The sequence below is a fragment of the Zootoca vivipara genome, chromosome 12 (genome assembly GCF_965207765.1).
Source record: "Zootoca vivipara chromosome 12, rZooViv2.hap1.1, whole genome shotgun sequence".
In the NCBI taxonomy this organism is placed as follows: domain Eukaryota; kingdom Metazoa; phylum Chordata; class Lepidosauria; order Squamata; family Lacertidae; genus Zootoca; species Zootoca vivipara.
In genome coordinates, this window is record NC_142595.1 from 44,388,628 (window position 1) to 44,411,962 (window position 23,335).

Genomic DNA, 23,335 nt, shown 5'->3' on the forward strand with positions numbered 1-23,335 from the left:
AAGAAGAAGAAAAGAAGTCAGAAACAGGAAGTCCAATTTAGACCTACTGTATTAACTTAAGAAATGTATGGGCCAGGATTGGACTTCAACTTCCATCGAACACAACTAAACATGGCCAATGTTGAGGGAAATTGAGGGCATAGGTCAACAGCATCTGGAGAACCACAAATCCCCCGTCCCAGCATGTACAGTATCTTGTCTTCCAGCTTCCAACTGGCCTTTCTCAGTATATTTGATGACATATGCAGCTAATTATTTCTTTATTGGCGGTTTCCAGTCTAGAGTTAGCAGAGTAGAATGGAAATCTCAAGGTGCTCCAGGTCATAATTCCCATTTGTTCTGCTGTGGCAGGTACTATTAAGGGTTTGGAAACTAATGAAAAGGTTGAGAATCTGTGGCACTTCAGATGTTGTTGGATTTCCCAGCTCCTATAACCCCAACTCTGCCCTGCCACACGCACAGCCACAATGACTCTGCAAGCCGATTTAAAATTTGTGTGGGGAAGTCAGATTATGTACATGGATTCTGCAGTTATGAAACTAGGCTAAGAAATGGTGGGATTTGAGATGGTACCCTAACTTCCCTTATCAATGGGAGTTTTTTTAGAGTGAACATGCAAGGCACTAGTTCCCAGATCTCACAGGTGAACCTTACCTATGTCACCATCTATTAATGTATCTTGTTGGGAAACCAAAACTAAATGTGCAACTCTGAAAGAATATAGTGGGAAGACATCTGTAAAGAACAACCTCAATTGTCAACAACAATCTCAATTGTCAACATTCCTATTAGCTATGGTGGGCTTGGAGGCTCCCCCTGATGCCACTGCCCTCTAACTCTTCTTGACAGAGGTCTTGGCTGTGGCCGTGGGGGCAGGAGTGCCTGTGGGGACTGGTGGCACCTCTTCAGTCATGCTTGTCCAGGACTGGATCAAGTATGGTGAATGGGCATCCGTGCCACTCCTATTGGTGTGTTCTGGCGCCTTCTTTTTAAGTGGCTCCTGCCTCATCCCAACCCTTACCCTGCACAAGGCTGTGAACTCATTCAACCCAGCTGTGCCTAATTGCTTGGTTCCCAGATGCTCTTCAAAAGGACCCTCCACCCTCCTGCTTCATTGGTGTGCGGTTCCCAAAGAGAAGAAAATGAGTCTATAATGGGAACAGAAATCCAAGGGTGGATGTCCGAAGAAAGCCTCTGAATGGGGAAAATGCTGCTTTCTAGTTTTAAAATGTCTGATTCCTTCCCCAGCACGATTCTGAAACTTCTAAGCTTTTATCTCCAGGGGATCCTGAAGTCTGAGAGTGAAGAATCCAGTGCTTGGCCAAATCTTGCAATTAGAGGGAATGTGTGAAAGTATCAACATGAACACAGGGGACAGAGGTTAACTAGGGTGAAGAAAATGGGTTCAGATTGGTTGAGAGATGGTACCTTCTGAGGACTAAAGATTATTCCCATACACATAATTCCATTCCTTCTGCTTTGGGGCATCTATTTCCCAAATCTAGCAAGGCCACAGTCTTGATTTGTGACTTGTGAGCCCCTCCTCACCTTCTCTTGGTATATTTGTGTATTTCCTACAGGCCCGGCTCTAGGGGTAGTCTCGGTGGCGCGGGGTGCCAGGGCGCCAGGCCGGCAGGAGGGCGCCTGACCAGCTTGAGACGGCCCTGATTTCCTAGTACATTTCCAGGACCCTGTGGATAATTTGCAAAGATACTTATAAGATTCCCTGGGAATGAATGCAGCAGGGCCATAATCAATTGGGGATTGGAGTGGGCTTTGCCTATTCCACAACAAAATCCCAGGTAAAGCGTGCCATCTCTCCTCTTACACAGAGATTAACGCCACAGGAGAAAAGCCAACCATTTATTCATGCATGAGAAACAGAAGGGACACCCACAGGCAGAGTATGTTGGGACACACACAGAGAGTCACACACGGTCTCCCACCTGCTGACCAAATATCTATAGCTGGGTTAAACAAACCTGCCTTTTCACTCTTACCTGAATGCAACTGCTGCTTTTTTTGGTTAAGCTGGAGCATGTGATGGAATGTTGGTGCAATACTGGAGACTTTTTAAATTTCCAGTGTAGAAAGATCAAAAGGCTGCAAAACCCTTAGCTTCCCTGGAAATAAACCCCACTGAACTGACTGGAACGCAAGTAGACATCATAGTTAGGATTGCAGCCTAAGAGGATTGCGGCCCATCATATTTGACAGGAAAGTACAATTAAATTATTGATTCAGGGCTGTTAGTTCTACATGGAGATTTCATTGCTGCAGCTGGAAGCTTTTATACTGAAGAAAGTAGGAGGTGTGTGCTTATTGTATAGTTTTTCAGCAGTAATGACACATACATATCTCTGCCTACACCAATCTAAATATGGCAGAATGCATTTTCTATATTTCTATCACTTGATGTGCAAAGCAGTGTCGGTGTGTGTGGGAAATCAAATGGCAAGTGAGATTTTAAAAAAAATCTGGATGTTTGCATTGGATTTCTGTATATGGGTGTAAACTGAGACATGCTTTGCTTTCTTATGTCGAGAAGTCCTTTCAAATTGGTCTCCTGCCCATCAAGAATGCCTGTTTAATGCAAAAAAAGAAGCCTGCACCTCCTTTCTGCCAGGACACCCACGGGAGTTTTTAAAACACTAAAACCATTCTTGTCATGGCCTGTACACTGCAGCTACCTCCCCAGTGCTGAGAGAGAGAGAGAGAGAGAGAGAGAGAGAGAGAGAGAGAGAGAGAGATGTATATATTGCATTAAATAATCATAACGTTCACTTTGGCTTCTGCCTGGTTAATGTATTAACTTCAGAAAATCAGTGGGCTGCTGGAAAGATAAAAAGCGCTGAGTTCAGAGAATGGCATGTGGGCTCGATTGCAATAATATCCTCTTGATGTGATTTACCACTGAAAGAGGTCCTTGCGTATCTGCTAGAATTGATACATCTGTCAAGAGACAGTGATACGCCTAAGATTCCCAGTGATTTCTTAAGTGAGGTTAGTATGCAAAGGCGCCATGGCTTAGATGGTCAAAGCGCCTGTCTAGTAAACAGGAGATCCTGGGTTCGAATCCCAGTGGTGCCTTCTTTATTTTCCTCCTGTTCCAAATATCAGAGTTGAGATGATTAAGATTCATTTCTGTGGCCGGCAGAGCCTCCTGTAATATCGAACCTTGTAAAAACCAACGGCAACAATCCATGACAATCACCGCAGAATCGCAATGGAGAGTACAAAGCTAAGCAAAGCAACACGGTTGGAAATGGTTAAGGCATTTCGTTGCTATTGCACCTTGGGATAATCAGAGATGAACAGTGCAATCTTACGCACGTCTGCTAGGAAATAAGTCCTATTGGCACTTACTCCCGGCTGGGTGAATAGAGGATTTCAGCCTGTACCACAGAGAGGCTTCTCTTAGGGGAGCGTTGGGGGTGGAAGCACAAAGGACAGTTCCCCCGCTCCACCTTAACAGCTATTGCATCTTTTTGTAAGGGGAGTGAAAGCCGTAGTTCATCGGGGTTCCATGGTGTAATGGTTAGCACTCTGGACTCTGAATCCAGCGATCCGAGTTCAAATCTCGGTGGAACCTAATTTTTCAATGGTTATTTTAGGTGCCATCCTCTCACAGAATTGATACGCCCTAAGAACATTGTGCTGTCCAATGATTTTTAAAGATCCACGTAACTAAACGCACTTGTGCACTGGTCTTTGATGGGAGCTTAGTAGCTAGTGATTTATTTAAGTACGCAGCTCTGTTGCGGCCTCACACCCATCTCCAGCTACCAAAATTTTAAGATTATCAAATGGGCAACAAGACCCTGGCTTTCCCCCCTTTATGTGAAAACGCTAAATAAACAAAGAAAGCACGCCTAATAAATGAGGTACACTAATAGGAGACATAAATATTGGTCTCCCCGTCGGGGAATCGAACCCCGGTCTCCCGCGTGACAGGCGGGGATACTTACCACTATACTAACGAGGAGTGCCTTCTGACCTCTTATTTCTCCTCTCTATCTATATCAGGCATGTCCAACAGGTAGATCATGATCTACTAGTAGATCATGGGCTCTTCCTGGTAGATCCTGGTAGATCTCTGGCCCCCCAGCGATCTCCTTAGAAAAAAGCAAAATAAAATAAAATAAAATACAACTTTGGCTTCCTAAAAAAGCTCAACAACTTTGGGTAGATCACTGCTACTTTTTTACAACAATGGGTAGATCAAAGCCAGTTTTTTTAATATTGTGAGTAGATCGCAGTCTATTGGGAGTTGGACGTCCCTGATCTATATAAATGACCGTAGCCTCTAATTCATTGCTTAATAAAAAAAAAGAACCATTCTAAACCTTCTCATATCTCAGCGATCTACTTCATCCCTTTACATTCCCTGACTGTTTTGAGCTTTTAACTCGGGAATACTATTTTCATGCATAATTTTATTTTGATAGGGATATTTTTTAAAAAAATACAGTTCCAGGGTTGGGCAAATGAAAGGCTTCTGTACTGTACACTCTGGGGTGAAAGCCTTACAGTAGTACGGTAATGACGGTTAAAACCTTCAATCCAGCTTTACATTTGCTACAAATACGAACGAACATACACACAGAGAGAGATATAGTCCCCTAACTCGTGCGCCGGAAAGCTCTCATCTGTTAGCGTCGGATGCATTGCATTGCATAGGAGGAGCAACGTGACGACAGAAATGTCGAGAAGCCAAAAGGAAGTTGAGGAAGTAAGACGTTGTCAGGGATAGAATACGTACTGCAGTGATTTCAGATCGTGTTGCCTTTGTGAAAAGTGAATGACGGGAAGGCTTTTTCTGAAGTTGGCTCGTTGGTCTAGGGGTATGATTCTCGCTTCGGGTGCGAGAGGTCCCGGGTTCAAATCCCGGACGAGCCCTCTTTTTTTTTTAATCTCTATTTTTCAGTTACTGTAAGAAAACACATAAAGGGTAGGGGAAAGCTGAGACCAGACGAGATTAAAATGCAAAGAGAGCCTGATGAGAAAATATTCCAGATATAAACTAGGTGTTCGTGGGTTGTTGTTGTTTTTTGTTTCTTTAAAGGGGATTCAGCTAAACCATCTGTGAAATTTTGAAACGCAACAGAGTTTACCGGAAACGATAAAAGAAGAGATGGAATCCTAAGACCAGATGCATACACAGAAGAGGAGCCGGGACACAAATCTGAATTAATGTCATTCTATTGATCATTGCTATTGTGCGATGTTTAAAGTTTTTATTTATTTTATTTTATTTATTTACTCAACATCAATCAAAATGTTCCAGAAATCGTGGACGACGAATGAGAGAGAGCCTCTGCAGAGGTCTCTGTGGCGCAATCGGTTAGCGCGTTCGGCTGTTAACCGAAAGGTTGGTGGTTCGAGCCCACCCAGGGACGGTTCAGTTTTTTATTATTATAAATCACGATCTAAAATTACAGAGGTTAGTAATTTAAATGGCCTCTTAACTTAGTTTAAACACCGATGTTCCGCCTAAGACATTTTGCTTAATCTTTAGGCAACATTTACCCTTTGAACAGCTTAGGTGCATGTGTGAACAGCTGTTTATAATCATTATAGCTGCTGTTGTTTACTGCATCATCAGTGGGCATGGCTTTTTTTTACAAAGTACAAGAAATCCAAGTGGCTTACAACCCAAAATCAACAGAGGAGAAACAACAAAGAGGTGGTCATGAAGGCAGGAAAGCAATAAGTGATTGATGCAGTCACAAGGGCTTTAGCATTATGCCAACAATAACAGTTGCATGAAGAAGGGCTTCTCCAAATTGGTACCCAACAGATGTTTTGGACTACCTTCTATGCTGGCTCAAGCTGATTGTGGCAATTGTCCAAAGCACCAGGTTACAGAAGGCACTAGGTCAGGCACCCCCAAACTGTGGCCCTCCAGATGTTTTGGCCTACAACTCCCATGATCCCTACCTAAGAGGACCAGTGACCAGGGATGATGGGAATTGTAGTCCAAAACATCTGGAGGGCCGAAGTTTGGGGATGCCTGCACTAGGTTAACAAAACCTGCAGAAGGGTCTGTTGTGCTTCTCTGTATTTCTATAGACTTCACATTTCAGTGTCCACTCTTTGACACCCACACCCCTACAAACACACACTTCTGTACACCTTTGTATACATAGATATATGTGTACAAATATAACATTCAGGCTGAGCATAATCCTTCATGCATATTCTCTAGGGATCTCTAGTCTACAAAACCGTAGGCCTGTTAGGGAGGCTTTTAATGTTTAATTATTTTATTTCATTTTTCTGTTGTAAGCCGCCCAGCTACACCCAATATGCCAGCAAGTTTGGAAAACTCAGCAATGGCCAGAGGATTGGAGAAGATCAGTCTACATCCCAATTCCAAAGAAGGGCAGTGCCAAAGAATGGTCCAACTACCGCACAATTGCACTCATTTCACACGCTAGCAAGGTTATGCTTAAAATTCTACAAGGCAGGCTTAGGCAGTATGTGGACCGAGAACTCCCAGAAGTGCAAGCTGGATTTCGAAAGGGCAGAGGAACCAGAGACCAAATAGCAAACATGCGCTGGATTATGGAGAAAGCTAGAGAGTTCCAGAAAAACGTCTACTTCTGCTTCATTGACTATGCAAAAGCCTTTGACTGTGTCGACCACAGCAAACTTTGGCAAGTTCTTAAAGAAATGGGAGTGCCTGATCACCTCATCTGTCTCCTGAGAAATCTCTATGTGGGACAAGAAGCTACAGTTAGAACTGGATATGGAACAACTGATTGGTTCAAAATTGGGAAAGGAGTACGACAAGGTTGTATATTGTCTCCCTGCTTCTTTAACTTATATGCAGAATTCATCATGCGAAAGGCTGGACTAGATGAATCCCAAGCCGGAATTAAGATTGCCGGAAGAAATATCAACAACCTCAGATATGCAGATGACACAACCTTGATGGCAGAAAGCGTGGAGGAATTAAAGAACCTTTTAATGAGGGTGAAAGAGAAGAGCGCAAAATATGGTCTGAAGCTCAACATCAAAAAAACCAAGATCATGGCCACTGGTCCCATCACCTCCTGGCAAATAGGAGGGGAAGAAATGGAGGCAGTGAGAGATTTTACTTTCTTGGGCTCCTTGATCACTGCAGATGGTGACAGCAGTCACGAAATTAAAAGACGCCTGCTTCTTGGGAGAAAAGCAATGACAAACCTAGACAGCATCTTAAAAAGCAGAGACATCACCTTGCCGACAAAGGTCCGTATAGTTAAAGCTATGGTTTTCCCAGTAGTGATGTATGGAAGTGAGAGCTGGACCATAAAGAAGGCTGATCGCCGAAGAATTGATGCTTTTGAATTATGGTGCTGGAGGAGACTCTTGAGAGTCCCATGGACTGCAAGAAGATCAAACCTATCCATTCTTAAGGAAATCAGCCCTGAGTGCTCCCTGGAAGGACAGATCGTGAAGCTGAGGCTCCAATACTTTGGCCACCTCATGAGAAGAGAAGAATCCTTGGAAAAGACCCTGATGTTGGGAAAGATTGAGGGCACTAGGAGAAGGGGACGACAGAGGACAAGATGGTTGGACAGTGTTCTCGAAGCTACGAACATGAGTTTGACCAAACTGCGGGAGGCAGTGCAAGACAGGAGTGCCTGGCGTGCTATCGTCCATGGGGTCACAAAGAGTCGGACACGACTAAACGACTAAACAACAACAACAAGCCACCCAGAGTGGCTGGGGAAACCCAGCCAGATGGGCGGGGTATAAATAATAAATAATAAATTATTATTATTATTATTATTATTATTATTATTATTATTAAGTATCTCGGACTGTAGTCCTGCATCAGTTTAGCTGGGAGTGTAAGTCCCACTGAACGCAGCAAAACTTACTTCTGTGTAGGCATGTGTAGGGTTGCCGTATGTCCTCTTTTTCATGAGTAAAGGTAAAGGTAAAGGGACCCCTGGCCATTGGATCCAGTTGTGAGCAACTCTGGGGTTGTGGCGCTTATCTTGCGTAGTCGGCAAAATGTGTCTTCTTTTTTGCTCTTCAAAATATGGCAACCCTAACCATGGCCCAATGTTATTATGGAAGGTTCAACAAACAACTCCTGCATACTAACTGAGCAATACAGTTAAGTACAACCCTTACCTAATATAGCTTACAGAGGAATTGCTTAGTTTAAATAACTGGCTGGTGAATCCTGATAAGATTATGACTCTTAAAGTTTTGGTCAAAATGCACTACAGCAAGAAATCAGCCATTCTCAGCCTGGCTGTGAATTGCTCTGCTGTATCAAAGATTAAGGAAACACAGATTAGGTCAGGCATCCCCAAACTGTGGCCCTCCAGATGTTTTGGCCTACAACTCCCATGATCCCTACCTAAGAGGACCAGTGGTCAGAGATGATGGGAATTGTAGTCCAAAACATCTGGAGGGCCGAAGTTTGGGGATGCCTGAATTAGGTTACATTGCAATTTAACAATCTCCTGTATATGAAATTCTTGAGAGGGAGGGAGAAAGTCCATTTGAAAAGAGTCAGTGGATGAGTCTCAGATATTAACAGTTTTATGGTTCCCCATTTCATGACTATATTCTTGGGCACCATTGTGGTTGTGAAACATCAGGGTTGTCTTCTACAATGGCTTTAAGAGAGAATTAGACCAGGCACCCCCAAACTTTGGCCCTCCAGATGTTTTGGACTTCAATTCCCATCATTCCTGACCACTGGTCCTGTTAGCTAGGGATCATGGGAGTTGTAGGCCAAAACATCTGGAGGGCTGCAGTTTGGGGATGCCTGAATTAGACAAATTCATAAAGGAAAGATAGTTAATGGCCACTAGCCACAATGGCTATTCTCTGCCTGGAGGAGCTAAAAGTTAAAGTAAATGTAAAGCACCCCTGTATGGTTAAGTCCAGTCAAAGGCAACTATGGGGTCGTGGCGCTCATCTTGTTTTCAGGCCAAGGGAGCCAGAATTTGTCTACAGACAGCTTTCCGAGTCATGTGGGCACCATGACTAAACCACTTCTGGGGCAATGGGACACCGTGATGGGAACCAGAGCCCACGGAAACGCTGTTTACCTTCCTGCCACAGGGGTGCCTATCTACTTGCACTGGTATACTTTTGAACTGCTAGGTTGGCTGACAGAATCAATACTTCTGAATACCAGTTGCTCAAAACTGCACGAAGAGGCCTAAGCTCTTGTCCTTAGGTTCTGCTTGCGGGTTTCCCAAAGGCATCTGATTGGCCACTGGGAGAACAGGATGGTGAGGTAGATTGGGCTATGGACCTGCTCCAGCTTCTTGAGTACCTATTTTAACCATTCAAAATGGTTATAACTCTCCCCTAAACTGCTTTACCTTGCAACATCAGCATGTATGTCTCTTGATTTAATTCTTTTGTATGCAGCTTTCCTTATCTGTTTTATGTACATTCTTTGATATCACACCTGTTATATCAAGCTGAACACATTCTGAAAGCCTTTTTAAAAATTGGCTTGGCTATTCCGATATTAAATGGGTTTCACTTAATTTTACATGGGTGGGTGTATTAGGTTAATGCAGCTTTATCAGAATTTACAGAGATTTAATGCTTTCATAACATGGTCCAAGAAGCAGATTTTCTTCCTATATTCACGTGGGGAATTTGGAGTCTGGAGTACTAGCAAATTTCACCAGTCCTAGTCACAAATAGGAACAACACTGCAGATATTAAGAAGCATAAAGCATTTACTTTACCCCCCCCCCCCCACAGTAGAGGAAACAGAGAAGAACGTTTGCCAAAATTGTTTTCTACTTTCTACACATGTAGGAAGAAGTTTGGTTTTGCACAACTGTTACCATTTCTTAGTATGTACAGTATACCAGGAGGACGGGAAACAGCAGGAAACTGAAGGGGGAACCTCACACAGTATTATAAAGAATTCAGAAAAAAAACTATTGCCGAAACCCGGGATCGAACCAGGGACCTTTAGATCTTCAGTCTAACGCTCTCCCAACTGAGCTATTTCGGCACGCGTGGTACACAGCCCGAGCTCCTCCATCAGACATAAAAACTTGCTGGCCTACGATACACTACGTATTTCTTTCTTTATGGGCTGCAGGGGAAATGGTTGCTACATTGTACTATTGCTGCATTTACACATTGTTATGCTACATTGTTACGCTATCGGTCTAATATATTGTTACCTTATTCTAGCCACACTTGTATCCAGAGAACTCCGGAGGCCTAAAGCGTATTGAGTAGACTACCGTATATTGCCATCTAAGAGCTCAGAAACGTAAGCAAAGAGGGAAACTCGGGAGACGGCAATGCCAAGTTATCTGGAAGTAAGCCTTCCAGGTTGTGTGCGAAGGGTGTCACAGTAAGCCAGACTTACACAACAAACTTCGCATCTGGGGAAAGTTATATACTTAAACGATACTCTGCCGGATAAGCCTCACGTTAGATCAGTGTTGCGCTTGCCGTTTTACCCCGGAAGATACCCACTGTGGCACTGAAATGAGGGAGTGTTTTACGCTCTGGCTATACCAGGTATTGTTGCAGGAACTAGCGGAAAGCATAAGACCCTTAAGTTACATCTCTGCTAATTAGCACTGGTAATACAAATTCCATTTTACTAATTCATTTTGCCAGAAACATATATATGTAATCAATCAGCTCTTTTCTGGATATTGTGGGTGGCTCTTAAAAGAGCCTTTGTTGTCTGTTTTGAAATGTCTCCGACGTCTCCTAAAAATCTTAGAATTTACTTGGCCTTCGCTTTATGGCTCTCGGTTTTCTTGGGAAGGAGCACAGCCTGGATGTTAGGCAACACTCCGCCTTGAGCGATAGTGACTTTGCCCAGGAGCTTGTTCAGCTCCTCGTCGTTGCGGATGGCGAGTTGCAAGTGGCGAGGGATGATCCTGGTCTTCTTGTTGTCCCGGGCAGCGTTGCCGGCCAACTCCAAGATCTCAGCAGTCAGGTACTCCAGCACAGCAGCCAAGTAGACGGGCGCTCCGGCTCCGACGCGCTCTGCGTAGTTCCCTTTGCGCAAAAGACGATGCACACGACCCACGGGGAACTGGAGCCCAGCACGGGATGAGCGAGTCTTAGCCTTGGCACGAGCCTTGCCTCCTTGCTTGCCGCGTCCAGACATGACACCAACTTCTAAAGTACAACAACAACCTGAGATGAGAAACCGGAAAGGTAGGTTGAAACATGGCGATTCTAGCCCTTTTATACCTTCCCTGAGAATCACCCTCGGCAATTTCGATTGGCTGAACGCTGAAAGGCACCACAGCGTCCAATGAAAGCGGGGTTTCTCATTGTGCCCAATGAAAACGCTAAGGTCTCACGTCACCCATTGTGATGATTGGTTGGTTTCCAGAAAACCTTTTGTGCGCGTTGTTCTTGCTTAATCAGGGCGCCTAAAGGAGCCAATAGGAAAGCAGGAGGATTGTTCGCCGAACGGCGGGTGACGGTGAATAAATAGGCGTGCCGCGAAGACTTTGCAACCATTTGTTTTTTAACCCATACATTCTCAGTTGGTCGCAGATTCAGTGTAGCAGGATGCCGGAGCCAGCCAAATCCGTGCCTGTTCCGAAGAAGGGCTCCAAGAAGGCCATCACCAAGACCCAAAAGAAGGGTGACAAGAAGCGCAAGAAGAGCCGCAAGGAGAGCTACTCCATCTACGTTTACAAGGTGCTCAAGCAGGTGCACCCGGACACTGGCATCTCGTCCAAGGCCATGAGCATCATGAACTCCTTCGTCAACGACATCTTCGAGCGCATCGCGGCCGAGGCTTCCCGCCTGGCGCATTACAACAAGCGCTCCACAATCACCTCCCGGGAGATCCAGACCGCCGTGAGACTCCTGCTGCCCGGAGAGCTGGCCAAGCACGCCGTCTCCGAGGGCACCAAGGCCGTCACCAAGTACACCAGCTCCAAGTAATTTCTTATTCTTGATACAGCAGCTTTTTAAACAAACCAACGGCTCTTTTAAGAGCCACCCACTTTCTCTACAAAAGAGCTAAATGTGCTAGCTAGAAAAACTGCGCGTGACCTTTATTTAAGAAGTAGGTTTTACTTGTGTGTTGACTGTCCTGTGGAAATAAATGCTAGTTGCTTTACATATTGTGTTATGCGATACCCCTAAAGCTAAGCTTTTGCTTTTAATTAGGAGGCTGCAAATTAGGGGGGGAAGTACTGTTGGTAGGGAGAGGACTTCTATTGCTCAGATGGGACACATTGACCTTAGCTAAGATGCAATAACTTAATTCCATTAATTGCTATTACTTTTGAGTCGTGGCACAGCTCTTAACACTTCTGAATTAAACAAGGGCATCAGACTTGGAAGGTATAATCACACACAGAGAGACAAAAACAGGATATATCCCTTCTCCACCTAATGTTTTAATGGCCAGACTGCCACCAGACAAATTTACACTCCTGGACATATGAAATTTTAGAATTCACCCAGCAAGTTATTTCTTCCTTTCTCTATTTCTTAACCCTCTCAATGCATTTTTGTTCTATTAATCCCAATTTATTCCTCCCTCCCCATTTTATACAAGCCCTTTTCAGTCTCCACTTGAAGTCAAAAAGCTCATACTGCTTTGAGTGCTCCAGAACTTAACTTCCTTTCCCCAGCTGTCCCCAAATCTCCATTTATTGAAATCACCAACTTGCTTCCATCTTCTTCATTCCCACGTTTTCCCAAAGTTTGCCTCACAGAAATGTGTTCAGTGGTATCTTTGGCCAATAAGGCAGATGTTTAACAGAAACATTTCTCTGTTGTGGGCAGGCATCCCCCAGCCCATCTTCTAATTAGGGTTACAGCTTGTTAGGGAACTTTATAGAGGGGGGCACCCAAAGGAGGCTTCATTTGGGAATCAAGATTGGCACATGCCCCCAAGGGGACCCCCGTCTGATCCTACAACACCACTCTAATATCGCACCAACACAAACCCCTCGATCGAACCCCTCAAGATCAAGCCCTGTGTAATAAAGGCTCCCTTTCCTATCCTTTCTCTGTTGCCTGAGACTCTATGTAACCATATTTCTTTATGATTGAATACCATGTATCTGTATGTCTAAATGAAACCCCCTTTTGCTACTCTGGCCAAGGGCTCTCAGGGATGCAGGGAACAGCCATAATCCTTTAAGCGAGAGGTCACGTAGCCAGGGTGGTGCTCCTCTGCATATCCATAATCCATTCAGGTACCATCTCCTGCCATTCCCGACCCTCCGCAGCCAGAGGCAATACACACACCTGGACCCATTGCCCCCCCCCCCCGCCAGGTACTCAAGGATTCCCTCCCAGATACTTACTGATACTTGCTTATCAATGTCCTGGGACATCTTATGTTAATCCTGTTTACCTCCTGTTTACCTGTATGCTAATGCCCCTTGCCCCTTCCCCTTTTCTGACGTTTTACCCTGTCACAAGTGATGTATAATAAAAAAATTCCTTCAGTAGCACCTTAAAGACCAACTAAGTTTTTATTTTGGTATGAGCTTTCGTGTGCATGCACACTTCTTCAGATACCAAAGTGTATGTATGATGCTTTCGATGTGCATTATGGGATGGTGGTGGGAACTTTTAAAGGTTCTTGCAGCCCTGTTCACTGTGTTCAGTCTGGCATTGAACCTGCTGCGCAGTAATAAACCTTGCTGTTTGCTCTGGATCGTGGCTGGACTCCTTCCTTTTATATTCTGCAATGGCCACAGGCCCTTGCCTGATGAGCTGGGTGGCTGAGCATTCTCACACCCAGAATTTTGCCCTAACACAGCTGTTCAAATACTTTTTAAAAAATTAGTATGTCAATTCCTTTTCAATGCAGTAATATTTTGTGTAAATTTACATTTGTTTGGAGAGCCAAGTTCTGATGTGCACCTAGGTCTCAAAATATTCTGAAAGGGGACATCAGCGCTGCATGTTAAATTTGCAGACTTTTCTGGGAGTACTAGCAATCAGCAATAACTGATTGGAACACCTGAAGTCTGATTAGAGTCCAGTCCCTGCTGATAACCCATCAATTCAATAATCACGTGCAGTAGTACAGTACTTACTCTTGTGGGATAATATCCAGCTTCCTTTATTCACAATCTTTTAACTTGGGTCACTATAGGAAAACTCCTGCATACTGTCTTTGAAGTGGGGATCCCAAATGTTGTACCACATTGGTTGCAGGGAGGTATATGAAAGATTTGCAGGTAACTATTCTAGGTTAGTTGGAAAAGTTGAAATAAACTGAGTTCAAATCACAGCTCAACAACCAAGGTGACCTCAGGCCAGCCACAGTCGCCCAACATAACCTACCTCACAGGGTTGTTGTGAAGATAAAAATGGAGAGGGGGGGGGGAACCACATTGAGCTCCTGGTTGGAAAGTTGGGATATAAACATAAGAGTTTGTGTAATAGAGCTTAAATGATGAGCATTTCACAGAAGCAACTTAGCAATTTCTTTTCCACTTCTTAGTGTAACATAGGCCTGCTAAACAACTGTTGATTGTACACTGGTTATCCATGTGGCTGCATTCACAGGAGCAAAGGCAGGCAAGCAGCATAAGGAGCTTCAGCTCATGCTAAGGTGCACCATCCTATAGGAACATAGGAAGAGCTTGTTGGGTCAGGCCAATGGCCTATCTAGCACAGCACCCTGTTATCACAGTGGACAACCAGATGCCTGTGGGAAACCAGCAAGCAGAAACTGAGCACGAGCGCTCTCTTCTTCTGCAGTTTCCAACAACTTGTATTCAGAAGCATTTTGTGTATATAAAAGAAACTGTTTCAAACACAGCATATTTGTGGTCCCCCATTACTTTTTTCCTTAGGATCATCCTACAACTCTACAAAATACCCCTTTTGACACAATCTGTGTTAAAGAGGTTGTTAAGCTGACAACACTTTGTTGAATTGTTGTTACACTACCTGAAGATATCAAGCTGCAAGATATCTCGGCAATTGGGTGCAGTTTTGCAGCACCGATGATGCCCTGTTGTCCATCAAAATAGCTGACCTCAAGTGAATATACCAAAGATGTATCATGAAAGTGTTTTGTCCACAGCTCCACTCATTAGGACTTTCCCAACACATCTTCATTAAACTCTGATAAGTGTTGAGGATCACAAAAGTTACCTGAGATCTCTAGGTTTAAAAGTGGTCTCCTATTCTACTGTGTATAATGGAAAAGCTACGGCATCGGTGCTTCTGTTTGCTAGGTGAATACACAGCTACAGGAAGCCTGCTAGAAAATAAAAATGGGCAAATCCATGAATGTAGCATTTGCACACACAAACCTTTCGTGCATCTGTCAAGATCTTTCCTGTTCACTCTCCCTTTACAAATATGGAGGGTATTCTCCCCCACCCCTTTTGTATGGGCACAATAGATAGCAGGCAGAAGTTGAGAAGCATGATGGAGGAAGAAAACTAACAATCAAAGTTAGTGTCTTGGAATCTCGGCCACCGTTCTTTCCTGGACATAATATAGTACTGGTACATAGCTAGGAAGTTTGGCTGTGTTCTTCCTTTTTTAGCATCGGTTGGAAAGGTTTTTGGAACCCCCAAATTTCAGAATTATTTGGGGTGCAATTGTATATACACACTTGGGTGTAAGCCCTGTTGTACTCAGTGGAATTTACTTCTGAGTGAACAGTGCTTATGGTTGCACTTTTCATTTTTCATAGCTGTGTATTTTGTGATATACCTTATATTTATACATAATTAGGTTGGGCTTCATTTTATAATTGGTTATTATTTGTTCCTGGTTGATTTCTGCGTACATACATGCCACAAGCCGCTTTCAGTTATTCTGTCATAGCAACACAGAATTTAGTATGTAACGCGAAAGATATCTTGCCGCCACCACCAAAACGCTAAAACGAGAAGATCATGAAGGCGCCAACAACAATTTCAAATTGAAAGGACAACGAGGGCGGCTATTGGCTGGTTTGAAACTACCGAATCCTCTTCTCATTGGATAGAACTAAACTTGCCCGCCAAGGTTTTTTCCCCCTGACAATTGAGCGGGAGGCCCCGCCTCTTAGTTTTCATTCTGGTCGGATTGCATTCTCTATAAGGTGGCTTGTGAGGCTGCAGAATCACTTTTGGTTGCTTGTTGTAGTACTTGCGAGGATGTCAGGACGTGGCAAGGGCGGTAAGGGGTTGGGGAAAGGAGGCGCTAAGAGGCACCGCAAAGTGCTTCGCGACAACATCCAGGGCATCACCAAGCCCGCCATTCGCCGTCTCGCTCGCCGCGGAGGAGTGAAGCGCATCTCCGGGCTCATTTACGAGGAGACCCGCGGCGTCCTCAAGGTCTTCCTCGAGAACGTCATCCGCGACGCTGTCACCTACACCGAGCACGCCAAGAGAAAGACTGTCACCGCCATGGACGTGGTGTACGCTCTCAAGCGCCAGGGCCGCACTCTGTACGGCTTCGGTGGCTAAGACGGCCTCCGCTTCCACAGCTACAAACACAACAAACAAAAGGTCCTTTTCAGGGCCACCTATGTTTTCCTGAAAAGAGCCAGTCGCTGTTTTTGTTCCTAGTATGAATTCAATAAACACTACCAAAAATGTGGAGAGGAGGAAATGCTAGACAGGGAAGCATTCTGCTTTTAATAAAATAACCGGCTGCACTTTATATAAAAAATAATTCGCCTCTATTCCTTTGTAGCGTATAGTTTCCTTTAAATGCTTTGCATTAGGAGCTCTCTAGTATTAGGTCAAAGCAGCTGTTCTTTATTGCCAAGGGACGACTTTAAAATTACCGTATTTGTCGAAGAATGTACGGTCTTGAAGTTGCTAAGTAGCTCGTTTGCAGAACTGATTGCTTTCAAAAAGGCGGTGGATAGAGCTTATCCTTTATATACTGACAATTGCACGCCTTGCCACGTGCAGCAGAGTGGCGCAGCGGAAGCGTGCTGGGCCCATAACCCAGAGGTCGATGGATCGAAACCATCCTCTGCTAACTTTTTTTTTAATCTACCTTTATTTTACATTCACGGTTTTTGGGTTTTTTTTTTTTAACTGCATAAAGCAATGTATTGGGGTTTCTAAACATGCTTTCCTGGAAATCAGTCCTTCTGTACTCCAGCGAGACTTCTGAGTAGATTTGCATAAGAACAATACAAACGCTGCTATAAGTCAACGAGGCAATAAATAAACGACTGGGTTTATTTTCTTCCTGATTTCCTGCGAAGTTCCACCGAGGAAGCCTCCACCCTCAACTCCCCGTAACTTTATTTCAGCACCTATTTTATTTTAAAGAAAAATAGGGAGCAACATTAGAGGTAGGAGAAAACGTGTTTTTTAAAGAAATAAATTAGCAGAGGATGGTTTCGATCCATCGACCTCTGGGTTATGGGCCCAGCACGCTTCCGCTGCGCCACTCTGCTGCACGTTGATTGGCGTGTCTTGTCTGTATGTAATGGATGTAATTTCTCTCCGTGCTCTCCAAAAGCGCGACAAAGTAACCTCAGGACCTAACCGTACTTTCGGAGGAGGAATTCCTGCATGAAGTGGCAGGTTAAAATCGTAAAGCTTAAGGCCTGATGCTTCCTACTTTACAATCCTACCTGTGTGTGATTCAGTGGGTTTTATTTTCAAAAATGAATTTCTATCTAAAAAGACACAGGGAAATACGCACCTGCCCGGGAGCAAGTCCTGTTCAAATCAGTAACTCTTTTACATCTGAGGTAAACATGCAGGATTGCGCCGTCAGTCTCAGGCCCTGGCGACTGAGCTAATTCAGTGTTAATTTTAACCTAGGGGTAGAGAAAGGAAAATGAAATCATCCTTTATGAAAAGGTGATGTGTAGTAAAAACCAACAACACAGAAACGCTGGTTAATTTCTCTTGCCTTGGTGTGTGTAAAATATAAGTGATGCATTTTCTATTTAACCTTGTTATCTGTGTTGGTCGCTTTCAAAGTGGCAGATTAGTGGCAGATACTTTTCATGGTCTGCACGCACGTCTGATTTTATTTTTTTTATTTTTCTTTGTTTCTACTTTCTAGCTAGCAGGATAGCTTATTTCTAGCATCGGGGGACCTGCAACATTTGACCCCACTTTGAGTCAGTCACTTCCAAGGTCGTTGGTTTTTTTTTTTTAAAAAAGAAGATCTGTACTGTACACGATAACCTTGTAGCAAGCAGATGCATGGCTTGTATCTGTATGTGCTTCATAGAAGCTTTGCTGCGGAGCACCTATTTCCTGTTTGTGGAGCAGGAGCTTGGTTTGGGATGGGGGACGATTGCAGTCGCGCTAGAAATTCATAAAGAAATTGCCATTCTTTATGAATACACAAACGACTGAAAACTGAACTGCTCTCCAGCCCTGCCCTGCCTCAAATATCCAGGGATAGGTGTGCTATTCTACTTACTAGATAGACAGCAGGTGTGGGGAACTTTTAGCCCCTCATGCTGCTGAACTATAACTCCCATTGGCTGCAGCAAACCTCCAGTGCTTGGGGCTACAACTCCCAGCAGCTTGGGTCAGAATGCAGGAGTGCTAGTCCAAAACATCTAGAGGGCACCAGGTTGAAGACGGTGGGTCCACTACACTAAAAAGAAAAGCAAGAGTTTTAAGGCACCTTCAGTCCCAATGCTGTTCTGCAAGTAGCTTCTTATTGACCACAATCTGGTTTATTTCATTGCATACAGTGGGTGTGGGGTACTTTTGATTCTCCAGATGCTGCTAAAATGCAACTCTATTCATGCCTAGTCCTTAGTGAGGCTTGCTAGGGCTGATCAGAATTGCAGTTCGGCTACATCAGCTACATCTACTCTTCCTAATGGTGATTCCCAGCATGTGATGTTCAAAGGTATATTGTCTCCAGCAGCAAAGGTGGATCATAGCAATCGTGGCTGGTAGTGCTATTCTCCATGGTAGTCTTATTGTACAGATCATTAATCCCTATGACGGACATGTCGTCACGCCAAAGAACCATCTAGTCCAGGCCAGCAGTGTTCTTATAGTGGTCCACCAGATAAGGGATGCCTAGATGAAGCCTGGGAGAGACATGATGGTTGTCTTCAAATATTTGACGGGCTGTCACACAGAACATGAAGGAGCTTGTGCCCTACACGGAGCAGGCAGACCTAGATAATCAGCCTCATACAGCCAACATAGTTAAGTATAATTACAGGGAACCAGGCAGAGGGCCTTCTCCGTAGTGGCACCCGCCCTGTAGAACGCGCTCCCATCAGATGTCAAAGAGAAAAACATCTACCAGACTTTTAGAAGACATCTGAAGGCAGCCCTGTTTAGGGACGCTTTTAATGTTTAACAGACCATTTTGTTGGAAGCCGTCCAAAGTGGCTGGGGAAACCCAGCCAGATGGGCGGGGTATAAAAAGTTATTGTTGTTGTTGTTGCAAATCAGGGCTAAAACCATAGAGTAAGTTGCCTGGCCAGGCTTAGCTCACCTTGGGAGGCACTAGGACTAGTAATCAAGCCTTTTTTCCCTTGGTGTAGCTGATGAACTTGGCATGTGAAGAGGTACTTTAATCTTTTTTGGAAGCTGCCCAGAGTGGCTGGGGAAACCCAGCCGGATGGGTGGGGTACAAATAATAAATTATTATTTATTATCAGCTGGTTGCGGCAGCGTAGCTGCATAGCTCGAACAACCCCCTCCCGAGTTCCTCTACCAAAATTTAGAAACTTTCACCACTTTGCAACTAAGCCAAGTTTTACTGCCTGTGCAACTTTTCTGATTAATGTATGGAAAAACCCACGGACTTGACCTTTGAAGAGTTTGTAGGTACAGTAAATTGATGTTTAACTTGCCAAATGTGTGGTCTTTTCCTATGGTGGGGGAAGAAGGGTTTTGGGACTCTCTTTAAAGGGCACATTTTAAGGTTCTGCACAGCCTATTTTTCTTACTTGGCTGCATGCTTTGTGATTTTATATCTCTGCTGCGGTTCTCTCACCAGAGGACTTGCTTCAAAGTTGGATCTTGGCACCCAGGAATTCTCCTTTTACCGTATTGGCCTTAATATAAGCTTCACTCCCCCCCCCCCCCAAATTCCAACTGTGAAAAGTTAAAGTGTGGCTTATATTTGCGACCTTATGGTATACAGCTAGGAGCATGGGGCAAACAGCGCCAAGAGCATAGTCCCCCATCCTCTCCTCCAAGGCTGGGAAGAGAGAGAGGAAGGGAAAAGGCCACTGATAATGCAGCTTGGCTCCCCACCCCCAGTATGCAGCCCACCCCCTCCAATATTAAAGGTGCTGCTTATTTCGGGTGTGGCTTATATTCAGGTCAACACGGTCCTTGCAACTAACAAAACTGACTGATGGAAACTCCCTAGAAGCAGATTTTGGCTGTCCATCAGGAAAGACTTACTGAAGGCAAAAGTACCTTTGACTAGCCTTGAGAGGTGATGGGCTCTCCTTCACACTTAACTTTTAAAACAGAGGTTTAAGCACCATCTCTCATGAAGGAGTCCTATTCTGCATTGTAGGATTCCTGCACTGAGCAGAAAGCTGAACTGTAGCTCACCTCTAAGTTCCATCTCCGACTTTAAAACTATGAAAACCAACCCTCAGAAATAGTGCTATTATCAATGCACGTGTATGCCATGTAAGAGCTAGTGTGTAGTGGTGAGAGTGCTGGACTAGGAGCTGGGAGACCAGGGTTCAAATCTGTACTCAGCCACAAAGCTCACTGACTCTTAGCCTGAGCTACTTCACAGGGTTTTTTGTGAGGATAAAATGCAGAAGGCGGAAAGCCATGGATGCCATGTTGAGCTCCTTGAAGGAAAAGTGGGATGTAAATAAAACAAAGGAGAGACAGCTCTGGATAAATTCCAGTGTTATTAAGACCTTTATGCAGAGCACATGCCTGCCTGCTTTGAAGCCTCCAGCTTTGCTCTCCCAGTTCATTCTCAGCAGGGTCCCTGTGCTTTTAATGTGGCTGAAACTCACCTGGTGAAACGTTCCCGGGGTGGAGATGTCGTGATGAGTGGAAGAAGCTTCACCTGTTGCATTTCTATCCCATGCACAGAAGCCCTGCCTGAAAAAAGGACCCTTTCCATTGAATGGCTGTTAGTATCTCAACATTCCTTCTCCACCATCCCTCTGCAGGTAATGCAAGGGGTCAGAATCCAACACGTCTGCCACGAAATTGCTGAGGACCTGTGGCAGTTGCAAAGAATAAGGTTCTTTGCAGGTGATTGTAGTTAGACAGAAGCAGAAAGCGTGAATGAAATATTGGGTTACTGCAAAATGCTCTATGGGGGCTTTCCTTACACTTGATCACACTTGATCTGGAAGCAGTTAGCACAGATTGCTAACAAGGGTGAAGTCTTGTCTGCACAGAACTCCTGTGTTCAGAGATCTGCACTGGTTGCCAATTTGCTTCCGGGTCAAGTTCAGGGTGTTAATATTAGATTATAAAGCCCCCCCAGAAGCGAAACATTATTGTATTTTACAGACCATAACCAGCACTTTTCCCCTCCAAAAACTGAAGTGGAAAGGGCTTTGCTTTAGCGAGAGCAGCTCTCCACTTGCCGGGGGGGGGGGGGCACACAGCTGTAACAAAAACACATCAAATAAATAAAGCAAAGTGGCTACCAGTACTGAAGCAGTTAAGACAATGGAGCAGAATATCCCTTCAGGCAAGGTTTGATATCTCACCACTTCACCCTATTGTTCTTCAGTGGGAGTTGTTAATGAGCATTAAGAGTTCTATTGGCGATTTAATGAGGGTGCAGAGGATTCAATTTGACTAAGGTGGCTCTGCAAGGCTAAAAGGAAGTGAATAAGAAAGGGGGGCTGTAGCTTTGATAGACACAGTGATGTTTATAAAAAGCAGTGGTGTTCCAGTCTGCCCCTCCTCCTGCATCTGTATACTGTAAATCAGGGTGGCCATCTCCCAAGAGACTCTGCTCACAGAGTTAAAAACTGGGAGTGATCTACCCCCTTTTGGGGGGTTCAGGTCAAAGCTGTTGAGTTTTTTTAAGGAAGGGAAGCCCTGTTTTTTTGGGTTTAGGTCAAACTTGTTGAGCTTCTTTTAGGAGGGAGGGAGGCCCATTTTTGTTTAGGGCTTTAGGTCATAGTTCAGCTTTTTTTTAGGGAGGAGGAAAATTTTGGGTGAGCTTTTTTTAGGGGTGCCAGTGATCTAGCAGTGATCTACCACAGACATCCAGTGATCTACTGGTAGATCACAATCTACCTGTTGGACGTGCCTGCTGTAAATCAAGGAGAGAGAAAGCTGCTTACAAGGCTCCTGTACAGGCGTACCAGTATCTTCCTCTTGCTGCAGAGTTCCAGCATCACAGCGTCACCCGGAGGCACCCACAAATGTGAGTTATCCCTCTCTCTATTTCTTCCTTCCTCCCCTCCCTCTTCCATCCTTAATAAAATACTGGGGGGGGGGCAGATAAGCCCCACATAGAAAGCCCATCAAAATTGGGGGGGGTGACTCTTTCAAATACGGTATTTACCAGTAATTGGGGGGGGAGGCACATAGGCCTCTAGGAGCTGGCTGCTATGCCTAGGAGTAGGACAATTCAAGGAAGCAGAATGATGCATATGCTATGGTAATATATCAATGGAATCATAGAATTGTAGTCGGAAGGGCCCACAAGGGTCATCTAGTCCAACCCCCTGCAATGCAGGATTTTTCCCACAAGGTGGGGCTTGAACCCACAACATGGTTGAAATATTATGCTGATATGCAGCAACGCCTCGGAGCCGTCGTGACTGCGGCCGTGCCTTGCCTCGCCCTCGCCCGCCCTGCCACCCCCTCTCGCCTGCCCAACCCTCCCGTCCTCTTGCTGCAGAGTTCCAGCATCACAGCATCACCCAGAGGCACCCACAAATATGAGTTATCCCTCTACCTATTTCTTCTTTCCTTCCCCCCCTCTTCCATCCTTAATAAAATACTGGGGGGGGGGCAGATAAGCCCCACATAGAAAGCCCATCAACATGGGGGGGGATGACTCTTTCAAATACGGTATTTACTAGTAATTGTGGGGGGGGGAGGCATCTAGGCCTTTAGGAGTTGGCTGCTATGCCTAGGAGTAGGACAATTCAAGAAAGCAGAATGATGCATATGCTATGGCAATATATCAATAGAATCATAGAATTGTAGTCGGAAGGGACCACAAGGGTCATCTAGTCCAACCCCCTGCAATGCAGGGATTTTTTTCCTAAGGTGGGGCTTGAACCCACAACATGGTTGAAATATTATGCTGATATGCAGCAATGCCTCAGAGCCGTCGTGACTGCGGCCGTGCCTTGCCTTGCCCTTGCCCGCCCTGTCACCTCCTATCGCCTGCCCGACCCTCCCGTCCTCTCCAGCCAAGCAGGGTAGCCGCCGCCGCTGCCAGCCCCAGAAGCACAAGGTGGCCGCTGCCGCCGCCA

The 23,335-nt window shown here is 44.8% G+C and overlaps 3 protein-coding genes and 8 non-coding genes across 11 annotated transcripts; 7 read left to right on the top strand and 4 right to left on the bottom strand.

Moving 5' to 3' along the window:
- The first annotated feature begins 3,016 nt into the window (after positions 1-3,016).
- Positions 3,017-3,090, top strand: TRNAT-AGU (transfer RNA threonine (anticodon AGU)). The gene has a single exon. It is a non-coding gene; the product is annotated as a tRNA-Thr (tRNA).
- Positions 3,091-3,520: 430 nt separating this feature from the next.
- Positions 3,521-3,592, top strand: TRNAQ-CUG (transfer RNA glutamine (anticodon CUG)). The gene has a single exon. It is a non-coding gene; the product is annotated as a tRNA-Gln (tRNA).
- A 321-nt stretch (positions 3,593-3,913) lies between these two features.
- On the bottom strand, positions 3,914-3,985 carry TRNAD-GUC (transfer RNA aspartic acid (anticodon GUC)). Its single transcript has one exon. It is a non-coding gene; the product is annotated as a tRNA-Asp (tRNA).
- An 842-nt stretch (positions 3,986-4,827) lies between these two features.
- On the top strand, positions 4,828-4,899 carry TRNAP-CGG (transfer RNA proline (anticodon CGG)). The gene has a single exon. It is a non-coding gene; the product is annotated as a tRNA-Pro (tRNA).
- Positions 4,900-5,325: 426 nt separating this feature from the next.
- TRNAN-GUU (transfer RNA asparagine (anticodon GUU)) lies at positions 5,326-5,399 on the top strand. Its single transcript has one exon. It is a non-coding gene; the product is annotated as a tRNA-Asn (tRNA).
- Positions 5,400-9,921: 4,522 nt separating this feature from the next.
- On the bottom strand, positions 9,922-9,994 carry TRNAF-GAA (transfer RNA phenylalanine (anticodon GAA)). The gene has a single exon. It is a non-coding gene; the product is annotated as a tRNA-Phe (tRNA).
- Positions 9,995-10,690: 696 nt separating this feature from the next.
- On the bottom strand, positions 10,691-11,178 carry LOC118094837 (histone H2A-IV). The gene has a single exon (XM_035135538.3). The coding sequence runs from the start codon at positions 11,117-11,119 to the stop codon at positions 10,730-10,732; it is 390 nt and encodes a 129-aa protein (XP_034991429.1). The 5' UTR covers positions 11,120-11,178; the 3' UTR covers positions 10,691-10,729.
- A 311-nt stretch (positions 11,179-11,489) lies between these two features.
- On the top strand, positions 11,490-13,275 carry LOC118094843 (histone H2B 7-like). The gene has a single exon (XM_035135546.3). The coding sequence runs from the start codon at positions 11,533-11,535 to the stop codon at positions 11,911-11,913; it is 381 nt and encodes a 126-aa protein (XP_034991437.1). The 5' UTR covers positions 11,490-11,532; the 3' UTR covers positions 11,914-13,275.
- Positions 13,276-16,038: 2,763 nt separating this feature from the next.
- LOC118094846 (histone H4) lies at positions 16,039-16,593 on the top strand. The gene has a single exon (XM_035135549.3). The coding sequence runs from the start codon at positions 16,101-16,103 to the stop codon at positions 16,410-16,412; it is 312 nt and encodes a 103-aa protein (XP_034991440.1). The 5' UTR covers positions 16,039-16,100; the 3' UTR covers positions 16,413-16,593.
- Positions 16,594-16,863: 270 nt separating this feature from the next.
- On the top strand, positions 16,864-16,935 carry TRNAM-CAU (transfer RNA methionine (anticodon CAU)). Its single transcript has one exon. It is a non-coding gene; the product is annotated as a tRNA-Met (tRNA).
- Positions 16,936-17,290: 355 nt separating this feature from the next.
- On the bottom strand, positions 17,291-17,362 carry TRNAM-CAU (transfer RNA methionine (anticodon CAU)). The gene has a single exon. It is a non-coding gene; the product is annotated as a tRNA-Met (tRNA).
- Between the last annotated feature and the right edge of the window lie 5,973 nt (positions 17,363-23,335).

Excerpts from the sequence above, each read along its gene's own strand:
- LOC118094846 (XM_035135549.3), top strand. The coding sequence starts at position 16,101 with ATGTCAGGACGTGGCAAGGGCGGTAAGGGGTTGGGGAAAGGAGGCGCT.
- LOC118094843 (XM_035135546.3), top strand. The coding sequence starts at position 11,533 with ATGCCGGAGCCAGCCAAATCCGTGCCTGTTCCGAAGAAGGGCTCCAAG.
- LOC118094837 (XM_035135538.3), bottom strand. The coding sequence starts at position 11,119 with ATGTCTGGACGCGGCAAGCAAGGAGGCAAGGCTCGTGCCAAGGCTAAG.